The following is a 25,778-nucleotide window of genomic DNA, read 5'->3' on the forward strand; positions in this document are numbered from 1 at the left end:
AGGAGGGGGGCAGCTGCCCCCCCACACCCTACGCCCTTGCCCCTCCTTGTACAACAAGGAAAATCACTTTTTTGCATCGGCAGCACTGATCTGTCTCCCGTTTTTTTTTTGTTTTTTTCTTGTTTTTTTTCAGGCCTAGCGGGTTACCAGAACATCATAGAGAGCTGCTTAATGGCTCATTTAAAAGCTATTTCTCATATTTACGTGCTTTTTATAAATTCCGCCATCTGCAAGGGCCATATGGCACTAAAATGACACTTTTTGTGCAATTTCTAAAGGGGTGGGGCTAGCGTGCTACCAACACATTGGCGACAGATTTTTTATAGCTCACATGAAAAATATTGCTCATATCTACGTTTTCCCTATAAAATTCACGATCTGCAAGTGCCAAATGGCACTATTGATGCCATCTCTCAAGTGGAAAAGCTGGGGCTATTGGACATCCAGAACAGCTTGGGGATATGTTTAATGGCTCATTTGAAAGCTATTGCTCATATCTACGTGCTTTGTATCAGTTCCACCATCCTTAAATGCTATATAGCACTAAAAACGGTACTTTTTGTGCCATCATTTAAATGGAAAAGCTTGGAAGTATAAAACGGTACTATTGTAATAGTTATGGTCCAAAACACTTAACTGGAGATTTACAAGAACCACTCCCGTATGCTCCCCCTCCAAGTCCCCTTACTAAGTCTCATTAGTCCGTTGGGAGAATTCACTATGAAGCCGACGTTGGGCTTGTAAAAGGATTTTTGAAATATCGAATGTTCTTAAGAGGAAGAAATTCATAGCAGAACAAATAATTGAATCTTAAATTCCAAATGACTTTTCCTTGACGTACTGACTCCCATGGGCGCCCATAAGGGAGGGCAGGGGGGGTGCCAGCCCCCTCCTGGCTGAATGATACTGCCTTATTTTTATATTTTTGTCTAGAGATTTCTATTATATAAAATTAAAAGTTACAATTAGACCAGGTAAGCCCCACTGAAATTAAGCTTATGGGTGCTCATGCCCCCTCCCCTCCTCCTGTTCGAAAAAGTTGAGCTTCACCAAACATAATTTAAGGATTTCATTCTTTATAATAGAAACTTTTACTAACTCATTGTTTTCTAACAGCCATCTACAAATGTATTTGCTGAATAAGGTCCAATAACTATACTTTTGGTGATGACATAACTCTCCATTGTCTTTGGGAAAAGGGCTGTAAGTTACACAACTTGGTAAGTTCTTGTAAGTTACAAGAACAAATGGATTGAATTTGATCATCAGCTTCCGTAGTCCAGTTACTAGCGCGTTAGACTTTGAATCAGAATGACAAGGGTTCAGTTCTTTAATCAGGCATTTTTATTTCAATCGTGGGTTTCTGCCTTATATATGATTATTTTTCAGGTAATTCACTATTTTATTTAATCTTTTTGTGAATTGTGAAAAATAGTGAATACACTATTTTTTGAACAAATTACACACTGGACCCCAACCCTTTGTCCCTTAGGGGTTGGAGAAATGTAGGTAAATTGTTCTGAAACCACTCAAAGTTGTATCTTCAAAGTAAGGTTACTTATTGTTATATCCATTTATTCATATTATTTCATTTGTTTACTATTTAATAGACAGAATAAAACTATTTGTAATCAATATAGAGAACTCATAGCGCTAAGAACCTATTAATATTTTTTTTTTATGCGATATTTTTCTGGTTGTCAGGTTACTTTCCAACTTTTTTTTTATTGCTATTCCACAACTTTATCTCTAATGTTTCTTGGTGTTTATCAGGAGGGGGAGGGGGTGATGTTTCATGAAATAAGTTAGACACCCCAAAATTTTGCTTAGGTTTTGAAAACCTCAAAAATCTTCTTTAGAAAAATAGTTACTCTTTCCTAACTGTCGCGGTTGCCTACCTTCAAAAATCGTGTATACCATTTTGTATAGCTTGGATTTCTCGGCATTATTTAAAAAACGATCAGAAATTAAATATTATTTTTCAACTGAAAGTAAGGAGCGACATTAAAACTTAAAACGAACATACATTATTCCTTATATGTGGGTGCTGCCCCCCCCCCTCGGGAAAAATAAAAAGATCATTGCAGTGTTACTTCTGCATTAAATTTAAATTAAAAACGGACAAAGATTAATTTTTTTTAAGTTTTTTGAGGGGAGTAAAGAGCGAAGTTGAAGCTTAAAACGAACATAAATTATTGCTTCACAGTCTATCTAACATACGTATATCAATAAAGCTAGTACGAATAAACAAAATAGTCATATTTCACTGTGTTTATAGGATTATAAAAAACTTGCGCTTTACGGAAAACACAAAATAATATAGGATTTTTGGTAGAGTGAAAGCGAATCGACTAATGATACTTTTTAAAGCATAAAAGTAAATCACTTATTTTGAGTAATACTAAAGTGTAATTCTTACAATTCAAGATTGTTTCTTACTCATTATTGGCATTATAGCTGGTGAGACCAAAATGTTACCTGATAAATCAATCCAATATTTGTGTATGCTGTTCAGTGACTTTGCGGTTATTAAAAAAGCATTTATTTTATGCTTATGTTTTTAAGATAATTTTAATTGTATACTGAAAGTTACTGATATCACAGCTGGTGTAAGACTATGAAAAACTTTACAGATTAGTTTGTTGTTGTCAGGCTACGTACTCACTTTTAACCACTGTATATAAATAATATAGTTATATTTATTTATAATTTTTTACTATAATTATATAATTATATATTATAATTATATATTATATTTATATACGATGCTTTTAACTAATAAATCAACATTCTTTTTTTATGCTTGGTTTTTGTGTTTTCAGTAAAGTACTAGTTTTTTATGCTGCAAACATAGGGAAACATAATTACTTGGTTTGTTTGTACTAACTTTAATGACAAATATTAGATAGACTGTGAAGGAATAATTTTTGGTCGTTATAAGTTTAAATTTCGCTCTTTACTTCCCTAAAAAAACTTTGTTTTTTAAAATTAATAGTTTAAACGCAAGAATGCTTATCCAAATACTTTTATAGAGAGTTGGTTATTATCATTAAACTGTAGGATAATGAAGTATTTTTTTTTGCGATTCAAATATATCAGAATTTTAAAATATTAGGTAAAGCAAACCTGTATACAAATTTTGTGCCAAATCAGATGAGAGGAAGGGGTTGAAATAAGCGTCTCAAATTCTGATTGGCGACAGACAGAGAAAGCAAGTTAAGTAAAAGATGGTAAAAATTTGAGCTTTCGAACAATCCATGCTTGCTCCTTAGTAAATTAAATTAAGGTCAAAGTAGCTCCTTGATCTTGAGTAGACGCTCTGTGAGTTCTCATCGGGGATAACAGTTATTTCACATTACCGCTCCGTAGCATAAGCTTCTTAACCAGGGGAGCCAATTCAGAGGGGGCAATTAACCCCATATATTTTGAAAATCATCTTTGATAGAGTTACTTGAATTGTTGACCAGTGACAAGACTATCTAATACCATTACCTGGTGATATTTCTTCTCGCGGGGTTTAATATTCAGTAATCAATTTCTCTTATTTATCCTAATTATCTCTCTTGAAACTTTTAAACAGACTATTTCAAACCAGTTTTTTGTTTATCATAACCGTTTCAGTTAAGATTTGCCTGCAAAAGCGTGATAGCTCAAGGACATAGACTCAAATCTTACTGAGGGTATTTTTTAGGGTTTTTTTATTATCTCCTAACTTTTATACTATTTAAGTAAAATATGTCTTGATCATAAGTTAATTGCGTACAGACGAAGAATCCTTTTATACATTTCTATTGCATTCATTTCCCATCGCATTACTTGAAATTAAAACATTAAATAAAAAAGAGGCATCAATGAGGGCTCCTTTTATTTACGGTGGTAAAAAAGATAAATTTACTTGAAAATATTAATTTAAATAATGAATGATTTTTTTTACTGTTTTTGGACATTATTATTAAATAAGACATTATTTTGGCACTTACATCGAGATTTTCGTCTTGAAAGTATACTCAACGTGTACATTGAAAAATCTAAGAGTAGCAAATAGAGCTCCATGTATTTAATTACTATAATTAATATGGATATACTGCGCTACATCTGCTATTCTGACTGTTCAGAAGATCTGAAATGATTTTTGGACCATTCCAATTCATTTTTTAAAATAATCAGTGATAACACCTGTATGTGCTTAAGACAATTGGAGTCCATTCTAATATGTCGATAAATCGATCTATTCTGGGAAAAAATAATAAATTTCTTTATCTGTCTTTAGGAATTGATTTCTGCTGCGTCGCGGTCTTTATACGACGCTTCTGACAGGTACTTTTATTTCAAAGATGTGAAGATACTAATACCAAGCACCTGGCAAGGAGCTCCTGACACTGACTATGACTATTCTGATGCCATTGAGTAAGTATCATTTTAGTATTATTAAGGATCTATAGCGTGATGAGGGTACCCGATTTGAACTCCCTCCCCTCAAAATTTTTCTCCTACTAGTTAAAAACTAAAAAAAACACAGATAAAGGAATTTTTGTCGCGTCTGGCAAAGTCTTGTTTTACCCCCACTCCCTAAACGAGAATACCCCCCCCCTCCAGCAAAATCCAGGATATGGTCTTAGTATATAGACAGTTAATCCAGGGTGATTCAGAAACTGTTACGCGATATATTTGTCCCATTTACACGATCCAGCTGATTTGAGCAAGCTCATTTGACTGGTTCGCCTCATTGTCAGCAACTCATTCGCTTCTTAAGAGGGTTAGACATACTCCTTTTTTAATACTTCAGTCGAAGAACAAGATATGCTCCTGAAAATGCTGAGTTCTTTTAGACTTGAAATGACACTTAACTCGAAATCTTGCTCTGCGCTTGTGATGAAGAGGGCGCTATGGAGACATGCAATCTTGGAGTAATTGATGTAGGCCATACCCTGCGGTGAGTCAGTATGAGGTCTCACCACAAAATTTAACAACCCATCATTTTTAGTTTCCACGTCATCTCTTGTCAGAAATTATATTGTTGAGGAATTCGAGGCAGTGCCTCACAAGATGAGACAGTGTCAAGTCAAGTCGATATTTATTTCACCAAGGTTTAATGCTTTGAACTGTAATGTTTTTTTTTTGTTTTGTTTTTTTAATATTTCTAGATCCATTTTTTTTAAAATTGCAACAACCATAAAACAGCTATGATTGAAGATGTAATGTTTTCATGCATTTTCTTTCTAACCACTGCTGACATGGTTATAAAAAAATGCAGGGTTCCCTGTTTCATAAATATTTCAAAACCATAAATTGTACCAAAGTCCATCCAGTTTTGTTGTTTGACTTTTGAAAGGAATAAGCCAGGAATCGTGTTTGTTGCCTGGCCACTCCCATGGGCTCAGTTAGTTCTATATCCCCAGTATTAAAACAACTAAATTAGAAGAAAGGTAATTTCCAAAACTAAAATTAAGTTTCTTTCAGAAATATATAATTTAAAAAAAAAACATTTTTTTAGTCATTTTTTAGTCACAACAGTTTTTAGTCTGGAAAACAAGGAACTGAATAGTTTTGATGCCTGACTCTATTCGTCAGTAAGAGGCTTTGTTCATACGTGTATCCAGGAGGTTTTGTTCGGGATGGGGGGGGGGGTTACAGGCAAATTTTAAAAACGCTTAAAAAATCTGTTTACTTGCGTTTTTGTTACCTTTTTACGATCTTGACAACAAAATTCGGAGGATGTCAAACCGCTAGATACGTCATTGCCTCTTCTACACATTATTAAAAGAATATTGCCCATATCCTAACGGTGCTAAATTTCAAAATTTGTCGCAGAGTTATAGTACCAAAGAAAAGACAGAATTTGCGCGAAAAATTTTCTCTTTGAACAATTCTTGTTCGTTTTTTATCTGAGCAGCGGAATTATTTCATTTAATTAATAACAGCAAAATCATCCAATTCTAGAAGCAAAATTATGTTTTTTTTATTAGTTTTTAAATTTTACAAACGGATTCTTACTTAACTAGAAAGTTGACTATGAAAGTTGACTGTTAATAATTCTTCGTTGTTAGATATCTACAAAGAATTTCTGGCAAGAAATTCGAATTCGACAGCTCATGCTTGCCCGTATGCAGGGTTGCCGTCACACGAACAAATTTCGTAACGTGAAACACTTAATAACGTATTTTTTGATAGAAAGTCTCTTTTCAAGGCAGAGTGCCTTAATTTCGCTATCAAGAGCGGTACTTAAAGGGGGGATGGGACATTTGTTGCCTGTATAATTTGAAAAATATATCTTTACGTAATCTCATTAAAAATCCTCCCTTAAACTTTTAAAAGGTGCCTAAAAAATATACAATAATAACAATTCATGCTTCTTGACCTTCAGGAAATTCCTATTTATTCAACTGCAAGTGCTGCTTTCGGTTTACCTGCATAACAAAAAGACCCCCCCCCCCCCCGTTGCGGGTATATAACCCTAGGCTACTATTTTGCTTATATTTTTGTTGTTGTTTTTAATTGTCATTATTGGCATTTTAAACCAAAAATTGATGAGTAATACGTAAAAAATAAAAGGCAAATCTATAAACACAGGACATTTTAGATTTTTGAAGAAAGTATTAAAACCAACTAGATTTTTTTTTATTTTTAAATTTCAATAAAAACAATCTTAATAAATCCGGCGTCTTAAAGACACCCAACAAATCATTTTAATCGCTCCCTTCCCGTCTAATATTTTAGATTGGCTCAGTCTCAGTCTCACCTCCTCTAGCTTCAAATTTGCATCGTTCTGACATGAAGATTAAAGCAATTCCGAGCGACAGAGTTTTTGTTTTGTTTTTATTTTATCGAACAAAAAATATTTCAAGCGTTGTCTTCAATTCCTATACGAAACAACAGTTATTTTACATAATATGCATTTTACTGTTTGTAATTTGAATCGTGACTCCCAACCAAAAGACATTCAGAAATAAAAGAAGAGTTCATACAATTCAACCCCAGGAATGTTACCCTAAAGCTGTTTTGATGGGTCTCACAAGTCTAAGTACGCACAAAGAATTTTTAGCGGAGGAGGTCAAACAATAAAAAAAAAAAAAAAAAAAAAATTAAACTCGTTTTCAAAATGAACCGAAAAGTGGAGATTTTTTTTTTTCTCAAGAATATATGAATATAAGTGAACATGAGGGGCACAAAAAGTATTGGGTTTTAAATAATAAACACCAAATTTATCTAGGTTTTTAATGCATAAACGGAAAAAGTCGATGAGTTGAGGAAAAAAAAAATATAAGAGATCAAACTATGCAAAAACGAATCGATTTTTGTCCTCGATTTTCAATTATACTTGATGCTTCCAAATTTTTAATTTTCCAATTTAAAAAAAATATTATGTCTATTCGGATATAACAACTCAAGTTAACCCAGTCTCGGGAGGTGCTTTTGCTGCTTTGCTATACTGATGAAAGTGGGAACTAACTGAACATTCGGAAGTGATTGAAAAATAGTTCACAAATTAAAAAAAAATTGTGTGACAAAAGAAATAAAAGGAAGATGGAACAAAAAGATCAGTGAGTTAATAAAAATGAACTGGAAATGATTTAAGTAAAAAAAATTAAGGGGGATGATGAAAAAACTATAATTTAATAAAGAAATGCCGAGAAATTTACTTTTTCAGGGGGTTGGGGCCACAGTCCAGCCTGCGTGGTCCCTATGAATCACTTTTCTATAAGACTGTAAGCCGACTCGATACCTAGACACGACTGTTATCTTCTACATGACCCTGGTCATTAGTCTCGGTGCTGTGGTATAACGCACAATATTGATTGATTGTCATTGTATGACGACAAACAGCTGACAACACACATAGTACCATTAAATTATTTATTTTATAAAATTACCAAATATAATGGCCCCTTTTCTGAAAATACACCCACCCCCCTGATGGTCCGGGATAGAGCGCTAGGAATATATTAAAAAAAAAAATCAACCAATAAAATTCTTACTTTACAATGTGAAAGAACACGAAAGAATGTAACAAGAAAAGAATGTCATCACAAGATTCGACACAACGATGGAATGTATTTAAACAGTTGTATTTGGGACCGCCGATGGGGTGGGGGGGGGGGTATAATGTCAAAAAAGTGACCATGATATTTGGAAAAGTTTAGCATAAAATCGAAAATTCCGGCTCAACTAACCCATCCCCCTCGTCAATGCTTAGATATAGCCAAAAAATGGCTCATTTTTACAGTTTCATATATTTTGTCAATACCAGCTGTTCATAATCCCAAATAAAAAAAGCAACTTTTGTCTTTTGTATGTAACCTGATATTATCTCAATCCATTCAGAAGGGGGGGGGTGAGGTTGTTACAAAAAGAATAGTACATATATCATCAGTACTAGTCAATTAGCAGATACACACGCAAGATAGATGCTAAAGGAAACTAGTCGAACGGGTATCAGTCAGTAGAGAATTGGATCGCAAAGCGTGGTTTGTCATTGCGTTTACAATATTTAAACTATTGTTTTTTGGGGTTTAGGGGGGGAGCACCTAGATTAGGTTAAGTATCCAATATATACTATGCTTTACCCCCCCCCCTAATATGCAAATATATAGCCCAAATTTGGTTCTAAATTTTTGTATTTTCATTATATTTTGTTTTATTTCATTAGCATTAACTAATGAAACTAGCTCCTTCTCCATATAATTTTAGTATGATTGTTGACGGAACAAGATTCAAAGTCAACTGATGAAATTGTAAGTTGGTGAGGTGACTACCTGACTATTGTCACTTGTCACTAAACAAATGATAATCGTATGATCATGAGAGAGAAAGTTATCTTAACTTACTATGCGAGTAAGCGAAGTGGTTTTTTTCTCATCCTAATAACTCAGTGATTGTTTGATAAGATGAAATGACCGCGATGTGAAGAAATGTCGATACTCATGTGAGTGTAATTAAAATGGGAATAGCGGATTTTTTCATGGGAGAAAACATAGATATCTTAGAAAATGTGAAACTTCCACATTATTCAAAAGCGTAACATAAATTCAAAAACGTTACAAAAATGTAACGTTTTTAGGACCTTAACGTAAAACTTACCGTTTTATTTAAAACGTACCAAAAATGGTACGAACGTAACCTTGGTGGCAACCCTGCCTGTATGATGAAAGTATTGGCTCTTGCAAAATATGATGATTCATTTAGGATTTCCCAGATTGAATAATGCAGCTGTTTATTAAAAGCACTAACTAGGAGACTGTATTTTTGATTCTTGAGTTTGATTCTCTCCTTGTAAAAGGAAACAAGAGGTGTAGAATTTTCAAAAAAGGATTGATTTCTGTCTTCTTCATTGTTTTTACTATTACAGGCCTTACCTTCCTGAATCTGATGGTCTATTCCTAATTGCTGTACGGCTCACGCTATAGCAACTTCAAAATCCTGCGAAGCTTTTTGTTCTGTTTGCAAGCCTGGTAAACTTTCTTAGTTCACTTTCTGGCATATAAAACGCTAAAACCGAAAAAGGTAGACTTGTTGGTTGACTAAGTTTTGTTTAATCGAACACAACTCTAATAGTCGATGTTGGACGGTACTTTATGGTTATTGTAAGTAATAAAAATATAGAATATCTCTCTAATATCCCCCAGAGTGTTTTTCTGTATCTAATACCTCCTAAATATCTCTCCAGACTAAAGATCCATTTCTCTCATCAATTCAAGTAGGTCGAAAAAATTTCGTTCTGATTCGAGTTACGACTCTCTTGATCGCCGCGGAATACTAAGCCCTGCTTCACTAAAAACTTGGCTGCCAATATTAGTAATTAAATTTTCAAAAAGACACCTTAAAAATTATGCCCTTAACTTTGTATTAAATAAATGTTTGCGATTTCTGCTAAGCTTTACATTTACTTGGCAGCACTGAAAGAAAAGATTAAAATTTGAGCAGCTAAACTCTTAAGAAAAACAAAGTAGCTGTTTTTGGAGAGCATACAAAGTAAAACGATAATGATTTATAACCAAATGACCGAGCCAGTGCTCGGTCTTTTTATATCTTGCGGGCTTGGGGGTTTAATTTAGTCATTATGGATAGCAAAGGATTTTGGTGTTGGACAGGACCACTGTTTATAAAACTATATTATTCCTAGATGCCTGAAATCCTTAGGGGCTTAAAGAGACACAATTGGAATTCACAAACCCATACCTTTTTGATTCGTACATATTTTCTGCCTCTTTGTTCTGAGTAAACTTTGAAGTTTGAATTAAGAAGATTGACTGAATAAAAATATTAATTCAAACATTAATATAATTCAGTACATTTTAATTCTAGTGAAAGTTTTTCTTCTTCTGATATCCGAGTTTTTGATTTCAAAGACTATATTTCGCCATTCACACAGAAGGTTAGTTACTGTGGAAGTCAGGGGCAGTATATCTTCCTAAGTCCTGAGTACATCTCCAGATGGACGGAGCAGAAGAATCCAGGTGGGTTTTATAACCTATTCACTTCTTTTGTCTACTTTTTTTACTATTTTCTTTTTTACTTTTCTGTTATTCACCCAAATAAATAAGATATAGACTATATTGATTAAATCTTGCTTCACAGCTAATGATAGATAGATAGGTATTTATTGCAATAAAAGTCGCTTTGGGCCATGGCAAAAAATGAAAAATCACACAAAATAATAGCACATGATAGTGACACTCGTAACAAAATATAGTACATAACCATAACAATGCAATGTTACAAAACAAAACCATAATAAAGCACATATTACCATTAAACTAAGATACATAATTACACAAAATCTTGCAGACATGATAGATGTACATAGATAGATAAATATTTAATACCCTAAAGCCACAACGGCCATGGCTACAAAAAATAGTAAACAAACAAACAGCTTGCACACATTCAACCCCCTTACAAAAATCTCTCTCTATGTGTCATTCCCAACTTTATATATTTTACAATATTTCTTATTTTTCCATAATATTTCGATCCCATTATTGAAACCAACCACTCACTTGTCTCCACATTACCATAAAATAATTCCTTGCTTAAATCCTGTAATTCAGGACAAAGTGCCATAAAGTGAAGCATATCCTCGCCATTTTCTCCAGACATAGGGTATGAGTAAGGACCGTCCATTACCCTTATCCTCCCTAAATATTTCCTCCTTTCTCCAAGTGCTAGGAAATTACCCCTCTCTGATATATACCACTTAATTTCTTCACTATTTAAACCCGCTTTAAAATAATTATCATATCCCCAGATCTCCTTCCGTTGCCGGTAAACGCCGAGGGTCGCCAATGCTGCGACTTCACACTGCCGTTTTTGAATTTGCTGATCCTCCAGCACACCCTTTACTAATTTTGCTACGTTTCCCACTTCCAGTCCTATCCATGGGCGTAGGCAGAATATTGTCTAGGGGGGGGGGCCGGTGATAGTGTGTTGGAGGACCTTTTATCAACTGCTTTTCCAACCATCTGCTTTTTCGGCCATATCTAATGTAAATTTGAAGGTTTAGGGGGCAGCTGCCCCCCCCTCTCCACGCCCATGGTCCTATCCCCTTCCCTTCGTTCCAGACTCCTGATAACCCACAACTATTTAAAATTGATCTAACCTGGGAAGCCCATGAACTTTTCCTTCTGTCCTGCAACGCCTCCAGATACGCTGCATTTACTAACCTATTATTCGGTAAACCAATCATCTTTTCCCAGTATCCTGTCATTCTAACCCGTCTTTTTACCGTCAATGGAAACAATCCTAGATCACCCTTTAACACCAAACTATTAAATTTCCCACTTAGCCTTAAAAGTTTCTTGAAATGTCCTAAATATATTCTCTCCATTTTCTCCCCTTTTTCAAACCCCCAAACTTCCCCACCATAACTGAATATCGGACCTGCTTTTGTCTCAATTTTTTTTTTCTGTAGCTTAATATCTGCCGGTCCTAGATGCCTAAGCGGGCTCTTCAGTAATGCCCATGAGGCCTTCTGACCCTTCCATCTCGCCATTTGCACATGCTCACTCCACCTCCCTGACCTTGTAAACTTACATCCCAAATAAATAAAATCTTTAATTTCTTTCATCTCTTTCCCTTTAAAATGAAACTTATTCTTTTCCCTTTCATCTATTCCAAAAACTAGTATAACTGAATTATTAATATTTTAAACTAATTTTTTACTCCTCAGATAACTATCAAAAATCTCCAACATCTTTTGCAAATCCGGAGCTGGTGTTGCAAGCAATACTATGTCATCTGCAAATAATAAACAAAACAGCTCCAGCGACCTTAAATTTAACATTGGGACATTTCTATTTCTAAAATACTCCTCAATATCATTATTAAAAAGAGAAAATAAACGCGGTTATAGAGCACATCCCTGTTTAAGGCCTACCTTACTTAAAACTGGCCTAGAATAAGAAATACCTACCTTCACTACTACTTTAACCACCTCATACATTTTCATTATAACTTTTATTAACCTAATTGGCAATCTTAATTTCACTAACACCCATTTCATCATACTCCTTGAAACTTCATCAAATGCTCCCCTAACGTCCAAAAACGCCGTATATAGCCTATTTTATTATACCGCGTATATTTATTAACTAAAACCTGTAAGCAAAAAATTTGATCTATTCTACTATAATTTTCCCTAAACCCTGCCTGGAATTCAATTAATCTACCTTTACAATGCAACCATTTATCCATCATTTCACTAACACCCATTTCTTCATACTCCTTGACAGCACTCTACAAAATAGCTCACTAATAGAACTTCCTAAACTTATCCCCCTGTAGTTCTTGTGTAGGTTTCTCTCTCCTTTCTTAAATAATGTGATCATAACCGATATCTGCCAGTCTTGCGGCCATACAGGTGTACTTAGAATTGCAGAGAATATTGATGCAAGCGCTGGCAATATCCATGCTCTTGACCATTTCAACAGCTTAGTTGGTACTCTGTCGATGCCCGGTACTAAATTCCCTCTCATGCTTTTCAGGGCATGCCATATTTCTTCCTGTCCAACCGGCTCCAATAGTTTAACGTTCACTGAATCCAACTCCATATCGGCCGTCTCGTCGATATTATCCATCTCCTCATCAGATCTCTCTTCGGCCCCTTTGGTGCATATCTCTTCGTATTTTTGTTCTAAGTATTCTGGCCAGGTATCGCCGTGAGAGACTGAATCCGTCAACCCTCTATTTTTTTTTTATTTTTTTTTACTACGTTCCAGAACTCCGTTGCATCATTCACGCTAAACTTTTCCCGTATTTTTTTCTACTCTCTTCCTCTTCTAAATATCTCTTCTTCAACTTAAGTAGCCTTTTATATCCCATTCGCTTGCCCTAAGAGCCTGCAATTTTTTTCAACATCAACTCTACTACTAGCCTTAAGCAATCTAAAAGCTTCTGAAACCTTCTTCTTCTTATCCCCACATTCCTTGTCAAAAAAACTCATCAGACCAATACTCCTACCATTTTTCCTCTTACATGCCACCTTATTTCCTATCTTGTACAAAATTCCCGTCAAAAAATTCAAAAGAACCTTCTATATCCCCTTCTCTTGCCATTTCCTCACTCTTCTCAATAAATGAATCCAGCCCTCTATCTTCAACTAGTACCTTTTTAGCTTCTCCTCACTGTCATTATCAAACCTTAAGCCTTCCCTGCATCCAAACTCATTAACCATCATTCCCTTAACCCCATTTTTTTTATTCCAGCTCTCAGCCCATCCTTCCACTCTTAATTCAATCCTAATAGGCATGTGATCCGACCCACCCAGCGCCATCACCTCAAAATCCACACAACAAGAAAAAAGCCCCAGGCTAACAACCCCATAATGAATGACACTTGGATGTCTACCCAAAAAACATGTTAAGTCCCCCACTCCTTTATCCTTCCCTGTCCTCCCATTCAAAATAACCAGTTTCTGTTTACCACAAAAATCTAATAATTTTTTACCCCAATTATTCTTTCTCCGATTACAATCCTTACTCTTCGTCCTCATTACCAACGGCTCAATCATTTAAACTCTATTCACTTGTTCCAGTTCGAGATCTACCTCCTCTTCACGGGTTCCTTCATCCTCCCCTGTATATACGTTAAAATCCCCTAGAAAAATGAAATAATCGGGCGAAAACAGTTCTGAAAAACGATCCATACCGTTTTCTAATATTTCCCAGGTATCTTCATCACTAAAAATGCTAGTTTCCGGCGGTAGATACACTGAAGAAAAAATGAACGATTTACTACCCAAGGATAGGCGCACCCATACTAGATTATATTAGAAACGTTTCAATGGATATACATTTTGCCACCTTTTCGTTATCAATAATGCAACTCCTCCATAAATTCCACCATTCTGCCAACGCTTCCTTTGAGATCCAAAATAAGGGAAAGCTTTTATTCTCTCCTCTTTTTCCAGCCACGTTTTTACTAATGATAGAACTAAAAAATCACGACATTTAAGAAGACACTACTTTAAGATACGAAAAACCCTGAACATTCCAATGCGCTAAATAACGTTCGTAATTTTCACCATGGTCCTGCTTATCCTATCCGCTATCTGAGCCAATGGGTTGTGACTGTTTAAATAGCTGTTTATGCTCCATGATTTCAGGATTGTCAGCTCTAACCGACTTGCTATTCTGTCTTAGATGGTCATCGGGGCTAATAATTTGTTGGCTCTTGCGCTCGGGAGCCCCCACAGGCACGATAAAAGATGATGTGGATCCTTTTTTAATAACCAGAGTTTCACTGTTCACCCCATTTATTTCGTTATCACTACTAAGCTCCTCCACTATACTAAAGAAAGATTGAATTGAGGATGAAGATCCTGAACGCGATCTTGAATTGCAAGGTTCTTTCAGGTTAAACCGATTACTTTCAGAAACCAAACTCGTTACTAAATTTTTTTGCGGCACTGCTACATAACCAGGTTCACGGTGATACCTTTGTCCCACATTTTCCTTACGACGTATTATGGTACTCGCTGATGACTCAATACTAGGGGCATTCTTAACCTCCACTACAGATTGCTTATCAAAGCTATACGTAAAACACTGTTGACCAATGTATAACTTTGTCCCTCTTAGTCTTGCTTCTCTAGTTTCTCCTCTAGTATGTTCAAAAAACGGCTTTTGACGGTTACGGATAGACAGTTCACGCTCTGTATAATCAGGACTCACACCAAGACCCCTCCCCCCTTTTTTCAGATGAGCACTTGACCGCAATATAATATCGCGAATGTAACTGCTTGTGAACTTAACCAACACTGGTCGCGTGCCTTGTTTGGCGTTTAACTGAAAAATGTCTTTAATATCCGTCATTTTGAGCCCTAAATTTGTCACATGTAAGTTCAGTGCTTTCATTACATCTTCTCGTAAAGTAGAATTGTTTATAGGATCGAAATTATAGAGTACCAAATTACACTTTTTTGACTCATTTTCTAGTCTTTACAATCATACATTAGTAGCCGACATTTCAGCTTGCAAACTTAGGTAATTCTTCTTCAATTTTGACGCCTTCTCCAAGAACTTCTCTACTGTTGCATCGATTCGCAACGAAATAGCAGTTAGGTCGTTTCTAAGATCTTGAACCTGCGATGAAACTTTCTATTTCGTTCAATTTTCGATTAATTTCTTGTAGACTTTCGGGTACATTAATAGAAGTCATAATTAATCCGGAAAACATGGTAATGATATTGAAAAGATTACTTATATTTCTGTTTATTAGTATAATCCGTAAATCATAATCCGCTTTTTCATTTATGAAACCAGATCGCTTTGATTTATTGAATCCATGAAATGCTAGTGTTCCTTTATCTATTCACAATTATTTCACTTATTAAACCAGTTTAGGTCCACTAAGTTGAGTACGAATCAGATAATATATCCAATTTAATATAGGTCCTTTCACTTTGGACTCTGAATCAACTCTGAATGAACTCTGAATCTGTTTAGTCTGGTAAATTCATATCTAGCAATGGTCGATTTCCCGTGTTTTTACTTCAGAATTATCATCTAAGGCTATTGAAAAATATTTACGTCAGAAAACAACGTAAAACGTTAGTTTGGAAGCTTTTCTACTCTGATTGTGTTTCGCTAGTATATGCCTAACAATAATTATCTATTTAGGTAAGGTTGTCGTGCAAGAGTGGTCCATCTATAGATGGGGCCTGTTCGAAGAGTATGGCATTGTAAGGGATGGGACACAATCATTTTCACGTTTTCCTGCAATTGAAGCGACCTCAGATAATACTGCTGAATGGAAAGCTACAGGGTGCTCTGATAAGCCTGTGACAGGGAAATTTGGATTCTATGATTAGTAAGTAAAATTTATTATAATTTTCTCAACTAATTCAGCCGTAATGTGTAGTCGAATTTTGGACCTTAATGTTTGTTGAAGTAGAAGTTTTTGTGTCTTTTATATATTTAAACTGGCCTACCTAAGGATACCCACAAAGCCAGGCTAGCGATGAAATTTTTTTTCTTGGAAGCTTGAAACATGAATCAAGTACCAAATTTAGTAATATTTGAAATGAAGCTCTTCTCGAACTCAAATATGAAAATTTGAGTGTACGATCAACTGACCGTCTGTCAAAAGATACTAACGCCACTAGAAACCTGGCGTGTTCTGTGGGACAGAGACAGAATTAGTTGGTGTCTCTGAAATTCAGTAGGTAGCCTGTACATGGCAAAACAATAGCTACCATCCATTTTGTACTTACCAAAGAATTGACGAGAATCGTAGGCAAGTGTATATTAATAATGATTAAATGTTTCTATAATTTTGTTCCAAAACACTGTGTAATAAAACATTTGGATATATTGTTAATATACTAAGCCTAGAAGGAGCTAAAATTTTAGCAAATAAGTAACCATTATAAGCACAAATTTGTCCTACCATTTGAGAATGCGAGCCACACCAAATTTAAAATGATTGATAATGATAATTGGCTTCTGGAACTCTTAGATTATAGCCTGTCTAGAGGGAAATGCAAATTGTCTTGGTTGTTTTTTTCCATCGTAGACTCTACTCGACACACCGTTCGTGTTGTATAATGGCGTGTAGCAGAATAATCGCTACATTTTATATAAGTTCTTCATTATAGCGGTATGAATACCGCTATATTTAGAAAGAATAAATGTATCAAATTGCTTGTTACTTCACTTATAATTTCAAATAAAACTTCCAAGTACATTTCAAAGCCAATTTTCTTGAGTGCCAGAAAAAGTAGAATAAGCACAAACCGGAGCACTATTTTAACGTACTTACGGCTCACCAGGGTTGTCATACAACTCTGCACAGAAGGAATTTTAAAGCAACTACAGCTCACAAGGAGAGAGAGGGAACATAATTTTTTTTTTTTTTTTTTTTTTGCGAAACAAATTCTTCTCATCTTATCAAACTCATCGTCCATTTCTATACTCACTAGAAGTTTGATTGTATTTACCTCTATTAAGAAAACTTATTCTGTGTTTTTATTTTCATTAGTGAATTAACATTCAAAAAACATTGATTTTAATTTGTTTTCAGAATATTTTAGCCTTAAAAACCCAGCTTTTACTTTTTTTTTCGTCCTTAATCTGACATAAATTTATGAATCGAACCATAAATAGTTCAGTTATGGGTCGTGGCAGGGACGTACGCAGGGGGGCCTTGGGGCCGCCCCCCCCCCCCCCCGAAATCTCACGATTTTTTTCATTCTCCCATAATTTTCTGATTTTTCTCACAGAATAATGGGTTTGAAGGATTTGCCCCCCCCCCGAAACAAATGTATGCGTACATGCCTGCTTACTTACTTAACTTTCGGCGGGAACCAGACGATGAACCGTCCTGTCCGGCACCAAAGGATCTTGGAATGACTTCCGACGACCACTTGGACCTATCGACTGCAGCTTCTCCGGCGTATCTTCAGCCAGTCTTTGTCCCATCTCCGACCGTGTCTCCTGAATCCTCCCCATGGTTCCAGGTCCTCCTTGTATTTTTGCCACAGGTTCTTCTTTTGCCCTCCTGGTTTACGCTTCCAGGAGGGGGCTGGTTCGCAGACAAGGACGTTTCGACATATCGTGCCTTCGGGACGGCGCAATGTGTGGCCGAGGAGCTTCAGGCGACGTTTTTTAATGATAACCGATAGCTCTTCTGATTAGCCACAGCGACTCCTTACTTCACTATTGGAAATCCTATCCTGTCCCTTAGTGCGGAGGAAATAACGGAGGCAGCGGTGGTCGAACACATCCAAAGTTCTCGTGTCTTCAGCCTTGATCGGCCATGTCTTGCAAGAATAAAGTAGTACTGCTCGAACAGTTGCAACATAATTTCTGACTTTTGTTTTGGTTGAGATCTCCCGTCTGGTCCATAGGCTTTTTTTCAGACTAGTAAAGACTCCCAAGGATTTTACAATGCGTGTAGAGATATCCCTTTCAGCTCTGCCCTCTGGTGTTATGATAGAGCCAAGATACTCGAATTCTTTGACGTTTTCTATTGGCTCGCTGTCAAGGGTAACCTGGCAAGGAGCGGGTTGTTGAGAGCCAGAACTTTAGTCTTTGCGCCACTGATGGTCTTTCCGATCCGCCTTGAGACTTCAGAGGTATCGTCAATCATGCCTTGCAAGCTGTTGGCGGTGGTTTCGAGCTCAGCAACGTCGTCTGCGAAGTCCAAATCTGTCAGGGACTGGAGGAAACCAGCTATTTGGTCAAAAACTATTCCGCTATGGTTTCTCATTGCATTATTCATAATCCAGTCTATCGCCTAGTTGAATAATATAGGCGAAAGAGGGCATCCTTGCTTTACCCCAAACTCAACTGGAAACTTAGGGGTGGAATTGCCGGAAACACGAATACGAGTCTCGGTGTCCTTATACGCACTTCAGAGTATCTCAATGATATCTTGTGGCGTACCGTCTTCAGCCATAATTCTCCATAGCTCCTCTCTTGTGAGGGAATCGAAGGCAGCTATAAAGTCAATAAAGATAATAATAAGGGGTAGAAGAAACCTGCTGTGTTGCTGAAGGATGAGACGAATTGTCAATATCTGTTTTGGACAGCCTTTGCCTGGTCTGAGGCCTGCTTGTTCAGGACTGGTTGACTTGTCTCGTGCGCCTTTGAATCGATTCGGAAGAATGACGCAGAAGATCTTAATGGCATGGTCGATCAAGAAGATACCTCTATAGACTCCGTAAATGGCCTTATCTTCTTTTTTTATAGCAGAATGAGGACTGATACTTTCCAGCCTTTTGGGAAGGTCTTCGTCGTCAATACCTTGACAAACATGTCGGTTAGGTGGCACAGTAGAGGTGGTGAAGACTTGAAAATTTCAGAAGGGATCCCATCCTCTCCTGGAGTTTTATTGTTTTTCATGTACTTCAGCACTTTTTCTACATCCGCAATACTTGGCGGATCGAGGTTTTTTTCATAGGGCTCTCTATCAGCACTCAAGAAGGTAGGTAGATCGCACGGGGGTTTGAGGGGATTCAGTAGCTCAGAAAAATGCTCTCGCCAGCGTTCCATGCGTCTTTCTTTTGTTCGGATGAGTTCTCCAGACTTATCTTTCACTACAGGAGCTTTTCCTGTCGCTTCTTTCAGGAGTTTGAACATTTTCCTGCTATTGTGGTTCTTGGACGCTTGTTCCAGTTCATTCGCCTATCTGACCAGTACTCTTCTCTGTCCCGTTTCAGTGACTGTTTAACTGCTTTGCGGGCTACTTTTAAGGGTTCTTTTCCACCACCCCCCCACGAGGGGTCGCTTCTCCTGGACTAGTTCTATGGTATGGTCAGAGATCCAGGCTCGTTGTTCTCGTTTGGTGTGACCAAGCACCTCCTCAGCTACGTCTTGTGTCGCAATTTTTATCTGCGTCCATTCTTCGTCGACGTGTGAAAGACGGTTCAAGGCTTCGAACCGGTTGCTTAGCTTTAACTCGAAGTCGGCTTTAATTTCAGGGCATCCTAGTTTGGACACATCGAAGTGCTTCCCTGCCTTCTGTCGCTTCTGTCTACTAAGGCGGTGACGGACTTTGCAAGTGAGGAGATAGTGGTCAGATCCATTTAAAGATCCTGTGTCTGCTCCTCTGTATACCCGGGCATCTCTGCAGGAGCTCCACCATCTTCTGCTGACTAAGATGTGGTCAATCTGATCTGTTGTTGCGCCGTCGTTCGAACGCCATGTTACGAGATGGAGTCTCGTGTGCTCAAAGTGAGTGTTTATGACGCATAGGTTGTTGTATCTGGCTAGCTGTAAGAGCTTTTCTCCATTGATGCATCTGTTACCAACGGTGTGGCGGCCAATAACTGCTGCTGTGTCGGGGTCTACTCTGCCAAGACGGGCGTTCCAGTCTCCAGTGACAAAGAGCATATCACGCCTTGGTGTCTTGTCGATGATCCTTTGTCGGTCATAATAAAAGGAATCGTTGACCGCGTCACTGCTATCCCTTATCGGAGCGTACACAGCGATTATGGTTATGTGGTTGATGTGGCCTCTCAATCTGATCATGGCGATCCTTGGTGACACTGCCTCCCAAGAGGTGACGCATGATGCAGTAGGATCGTCTATCAGGAACCCAACTCCTTGTTGGCCGGAACCATCCTTGGGACCCGAGTTGTAGAACTGGAATGAGTCAGATTTGGAAACGTTCAGCTTTTTGGACAGAACATCATTCAGTCTCGTTTCTGATAGACAACAAACGTTGATTTTATACTTCAGTAGCGCCCTTGTAGGGAGCAGTTGCGTGGATTCCAGCTTGCAGCTGCGAACATTCCACGCGCCAATATGTAAATGTTTTCTTGATCGGGCGGCTTGCATACTTGTCGGGCCAGGCACCACCCTGACCTGGTCCGCGTTGGCTACCGCGAACGCAGGAGTAGTAGTATCTCTTGGCATTTGATCTTCAGTATCCATTGGTGTTTCATGGGAATTGGCATTAACAAGGGCTCCCCCAGACCATTTCACTTGCAGAGGCCGTTGTCCAATTCTGGATCTTCCGCCCTTTCGCAGTTGTCCTCCTGGAGAGGATCCTCCCACGATGGCATCCTGCAGTACCATACAATTTAACCCATTGCTGGAACAAGGTTCGAAACTTGTGGGACGTTTCCACACACCGGTGGGCCCTGCTCAGTGCGCGTCAGAGGGGCCTTCTTCCTCCTCCACCTGTATTTATGACCCCCGGGCGAGGGTACCCCCGTTTCAATTATGGACCCCAGGGGCTAGGTCCCCCCTTGGTCCGCGCCTCCCTTTATGGAGGTACCCTACATGGACGTTCCCCTATTCCCCTCCCTTTATGGACGTTCCCCTATCCGCCACCTGGGGACGAGCTGAGTGGTCTGGGGAGGGCCCCTACTGAGAAGGTGACTCAGTACGTGCCTGGGTCGTGGTACCATTTTTCAAAATGAATAATGTCCGCACGATCCAATTTTCCGCAAGGATATCTTACAGGCTTTTTGACTGATGAATAAATTATAAATAATTTGTTTTTTTAATAAACTTAGACTTTGACTTCTCATGAAATAAATATGACTAAGACCTTTTCCGTTTTTAGTGACCTAAGCGGAAATCCAATTTTTACCGAAGGCTGCTCTCTCAGTTTCATCGACTTTTGCGCTTTTCTTCCTGATGAAATGCAATCAGCAAATACTTCACTTCTCTATTTATCATATCTTGACAGTGTAAGTATGTGTCATTATGCTTTTCTCTTATGATTTATAGTAAATATATGAGTCCATGGCCGTCAGTAAAAGGTTTTTAAGAGTTTACACAGGGGGGTCAATTTTTGGAAAAAGAAACTACTATAAGACTAATTATTGTTTATAAGTTGGACACTGGGAATCCCAAAATACTCCTTTCAGCAAGACTTATAGAATAGACACAAAAAAAATTAGAAATGTTGTATAAAAACTGGAAATACCAGGAAAGAAGTGAAGATAAAGGTTCTTCGCATGCAAAATGTTTTAACTGTGATTATTCTGCATATTATTAAGTAAGAATTGTTTCCTTAGCATGTTTCTTTATGTCCAGTCCATTATCTAGGATTACACCAATTTTTTCAGTACCACAGGGAACTTCCGAAGTAATTTTGGTATGAACTGATATGGAATTTTAGATGTTTAAACAGTTGGAAAAGCTAACGAGTGGTTAGTTTAAAACAAAGGAAACCAGTAATCTTTTGCTATTTGTTAAGCGAAACGCTGTCTACTCAATGTGTCTACAGCATAAATACCTTTGTTTAAACCTTTGTTAAGAAAAAAAGGAAACCAGTAATCTTTAGCTAATTGTTAAGCGAAACGCTGTCTACTCAATGTGCCAACAGCATAAATAATATGCATCCTATATCTCCAAAAATTTCAATCAAGTTAGCTAGCATAACAGAAAGTCAAACAGAAGTCAAATTGTTCAGCGAGACTTCTTTTGAGCGGATTTTTAGTGTTTTCCAAGCGGGTATACTTGAATATTTTAAGGGACTGTCCTTTCCTGAACTTTAAAAAGAAAATTCAGCTCTGCTCAATGAAAAAACAAAGTTTACGCTTTCTAATGATGCAAGTTTCATTATATCCGAATAGTTTCATCTCTGGCATAAAACTGGAGAAGTTAAAGGGTTTTCCCATTCTCTGGCATAAACCTGGAGAAGTTAAAGGGTTTTCTCTGGACTCCTGGGAAAGTAGGTGTGGGCTTTCAGCTTTCTCTTGTTTATTCAGATCTCTTGTCTAAGCTATACAAGTTATGGCATGAGCACCCAATTAATAGTTTGGCCGCACAAACTAAAAAAGCTTGTAATGGACAAGAAAGGGTGATTCTTTAATATATCGAATGACCATAAGATCTAACGATAAGGATTCAATCTATTATAGACCGATGTTCAATCTGTTAAGCATAGAAAATAATGTTTTGGATAATATTCAACTTTTATGAATCTCTCTAAAAACATTTACTCGCACGTCTGGCCTGGGGAGCTAAATTAGAACTATTACATTTTTGAAGAACTATTGCTTGAATTTTTTGTGGGGATGGATCTTATGGAGGAATGTCTCCCACCCCTCTAGCTGCTGGGTATGATCGTGAATATAGCAAGTCGATACTTGTCTAATATTTGTTAGTATAATGGATATGATTGGTAACCCAATCGTATGGCTGATTTTCTGTAGGGGGGGGGGGGGGGTAATAACTCAAATCGCTCACTTCAGTTCATATTGGAGTCGTTCAATCTGAGCAAGCTTTAGTTTGGCTCTTATGATCTTGGTTTGAGATGTTCAACCAAGTAAATTCTACTAAGTATTTTTGAAATCCAGTAAAAATTAGCTTTTTCATGTTTTCAACCATTTCAGGTAACCAAACCATACTATTTGTCTTGCGACATAAGCTACAAGAAATTCAGCTTTTTGTTCTGAGCAATGCAGGCATTTAGCTTTTTTCTTGGGCACATGAAACCTCTCAATCGAGAGTAACTCATATTTCTCTGCGAATGGATAGTTTCAACTTTCAAATTAGTATCTATGAATAATATTTGCAAATTTCCTGTTTCAGGACATAATATTCGATGTAAAAACCAATAGTAATGCTTGCTAGAAGTTTTGTCTTAGAGCCCTCACAGGGGCTGGGGGTCTTAGTCTCGTTATCTGCACTTCTCCGTTGAGAAACCCAAGAATCATACAAACCACCAAATGTTTTAATTTTCTAGAGAAGGACGATGTTTTTTAGGCAAAAAATGAAATTTACTAAACCTTTTTGGAAGAATTTCCGCTGGAGCAGTATCTCATTATCCCATAATGCAAGAAGGATAAAAAATTCTAATAGATTTGACAAAATTACTCTTTATTTAGTCTAGTAATAGCTTTTTTTAAACAAACGCTGCGAATAAGGATAAGAAATTCAGAGTTAATTCTTAAAGCATACTTGATAAAATCACAGAATAAGTTACCTTATATCTGCACTTATTTAGGTCAGCCATTTTTGCGACGATGAAACTCATGACAAAACATCGAAAAATCGTCACAACTATTTCTGCAACGAACTTAGCGCCTGGCAAATGATAAAGAACCATCCAGATTATAGAGGAAGATCACAGATACCTTCGTTCCCTGGAGATCCAATTTTCAATGTTGTGAAACCCGCATTCCGGACACCGGTTGTATATATATTGGTTGATACTTCTTCGGAAAATGCAGCAAGTAATGTGAGTAGTCTGTGATTTTTTTGCCTTCGGTTACGATTTTTTCCTGTTATGAGCAGGATTTTTATTCTTCCAGGAGGTTTTGTTACTGTTGTCAAACTTTACTGCTCGTTTTATGCCTTATAAAAAAAAATTAGAAGAGAAGAGGTTGAGGGTATTTTTATTGCAAAAGATGTAAAGCGGTGGTATCCAGCCCGAAATTCCAAGGCTGTATGCAGGCTATGGAGTTGCGGCAGGGCCAATTCTGCTTACGTGTTCTTTCCATCTTGATCAACGGTCCATTATGACATTCTGGTAGCTTACAAGAGTAAAAACTGGCGCGAGTGTCGGCAAAAAAAACACCCTCCCCATCTAGTGTTTCGCGTTTCTTGGCATTTTTTTATTCTAACAAGAAGGCAAAATTAGTTTAATTAAAAATTAGTGTAGTGACAAGTCTCGTCTCAGTTTCTGAAAGAAACACGATTACGAAGCTTGAAAAAATGCCAAATAGTAGATGGCGTTGGTGATTTTCTGTTGACACTAGCACGAGCTCCTACCCTGGTAAGTTCCCCATACACTTTGGGTCCGTAGCTTTGAAATCGTAAAACGTGTAAATTTGAAAACAGTTTCGTTGTGAGGATTCTGAAATCAAGAATAAGTTATTATGAAGTTTTCAAAACTTCCAGTAAATTACCAAAAAATAGAAATAATATTATTTTCTAGCATACCAAATAGCATAAGCAAGAAGTAAAAGGGAACTGCCCTAGATTCTGAAGTAAACTTTATAGAGATCTGTTTATTCCGAACTATTGTAGAACAGGATTTTTTTTTGTCTCTTCGTGAACCTAAGATAAAAAATTCTGTATTTCTTCTAAATTTCCAGGGATTTATTATGGAAGATTCTTTCTTGAAATTTTTTATTCTTTATTTTTGGAGGTTTTTGAACTGAATCAGCTTTTCTGAAACATCCTTTGCATATAAAAGTTGGCCCAAAACTAGACTTGACCAAATCCAGTCGTGATCCGACTAATAGGAGAGGGAAGGGGTGAAGTATATACTGAAATTTTGTCGTCAGTACATCTACCGAAAGGGGTTGTTGAATATCGGCCAGCCTCGACGGGAATTAAGAGCTACGGCCCCAGTTGTTGGTATTTTGGTTGAAATTTTACCCTTGGAGGGGGATATGAGCCAGAAAAGGCTATCGAACTTCAACTGAATTTGATGAGAAACAAAAGCTTGTGTCCTATTTTTTCCTTAAGGGATCAGGACATAATTTGATATCTGGGTGGGGGAGGGGGGAGATAGGGTCCTAAAGTCTCCCAAGTTTTAATTTTTAGGGTCCGTAGACTACAAAGCGACACTATTGGTTTTGTATTGAATGGAGGAGTAACATCATAGTTCTTATTTTGAAACATTTTTCAGAATTTACTGGCGTAAATTCGCGATTCTAAAGTAGCTATCATGGCCATTTTTTTTCTTCTTTTTTCACGATCAAAGGTAATTATAATTATTTCCAAAAATCAGCTTCAAAGTAAATCTTCTATCGCAAAATGTAAGAAAACAATTTTAGTTCCATAGAATGGATTATGAACTATGAACTATGAGAGCTCTAAGAGTCCCTTGTCAATAAAATCTAAGTATCAGGAGATGCCGTACGAACAACA

General features: G+C 37.2%; 1 protein-coding gene across 1 annotated transcript in view; it reads left to right on the forward strand.

Annotated features, from left to right (window-relative positions):
• Nucleotides 1-25,778, forward strand: part of LOC148951380 (calcium-activated chloride channel regulator 4-like) — an 87,094-nt gene that overhangs the window by 24,260 nt on the left and 37,056 nt on the right. Inside the window, exons 2-6 of the mRNA XM_089090828.1 lie at nucleotides 4,271-4,407; nucleotides 10,303-10,454; nucleotides 16,116-16,305; nucleotides 21,511-21,637; nucleotides 23,905-24,138. Of these exons, the coding sequence (XP_088946954.1) occupies nucleotides 4,271-4,407; nucleotides 10,303-10,454; nucleotides 16,116-16,305; nucleotides 21,511-21,637; nucleotides 23,905-24,138 (840 nt within the window). The remainder of the gene's footprint in view (nucleotides 1-4,270; nucleotides 4,408-10,302; nucleotides 10,455-16,115; nucleotides 16,306-21,510; nucleotides 21,638-23,904; nucleotides 24,139-25,778) is intronic.

Source organism: Artemia sp. Qi Xiang Cuo, chromosome 6 (assembly GCF_049724085.1).
Source record: "Artemia sp. Qi Xiang Cuo chromosome 6, ASM4972408v1, whole genome shotgun sequence".
Lineage (NCBI taxonomy): Eukaryota > Metazoa > Arthropoda > Branchiopoda > Anostraca > Artemiidae > Artemia > Artemia sp. Qi Xiang Cuo.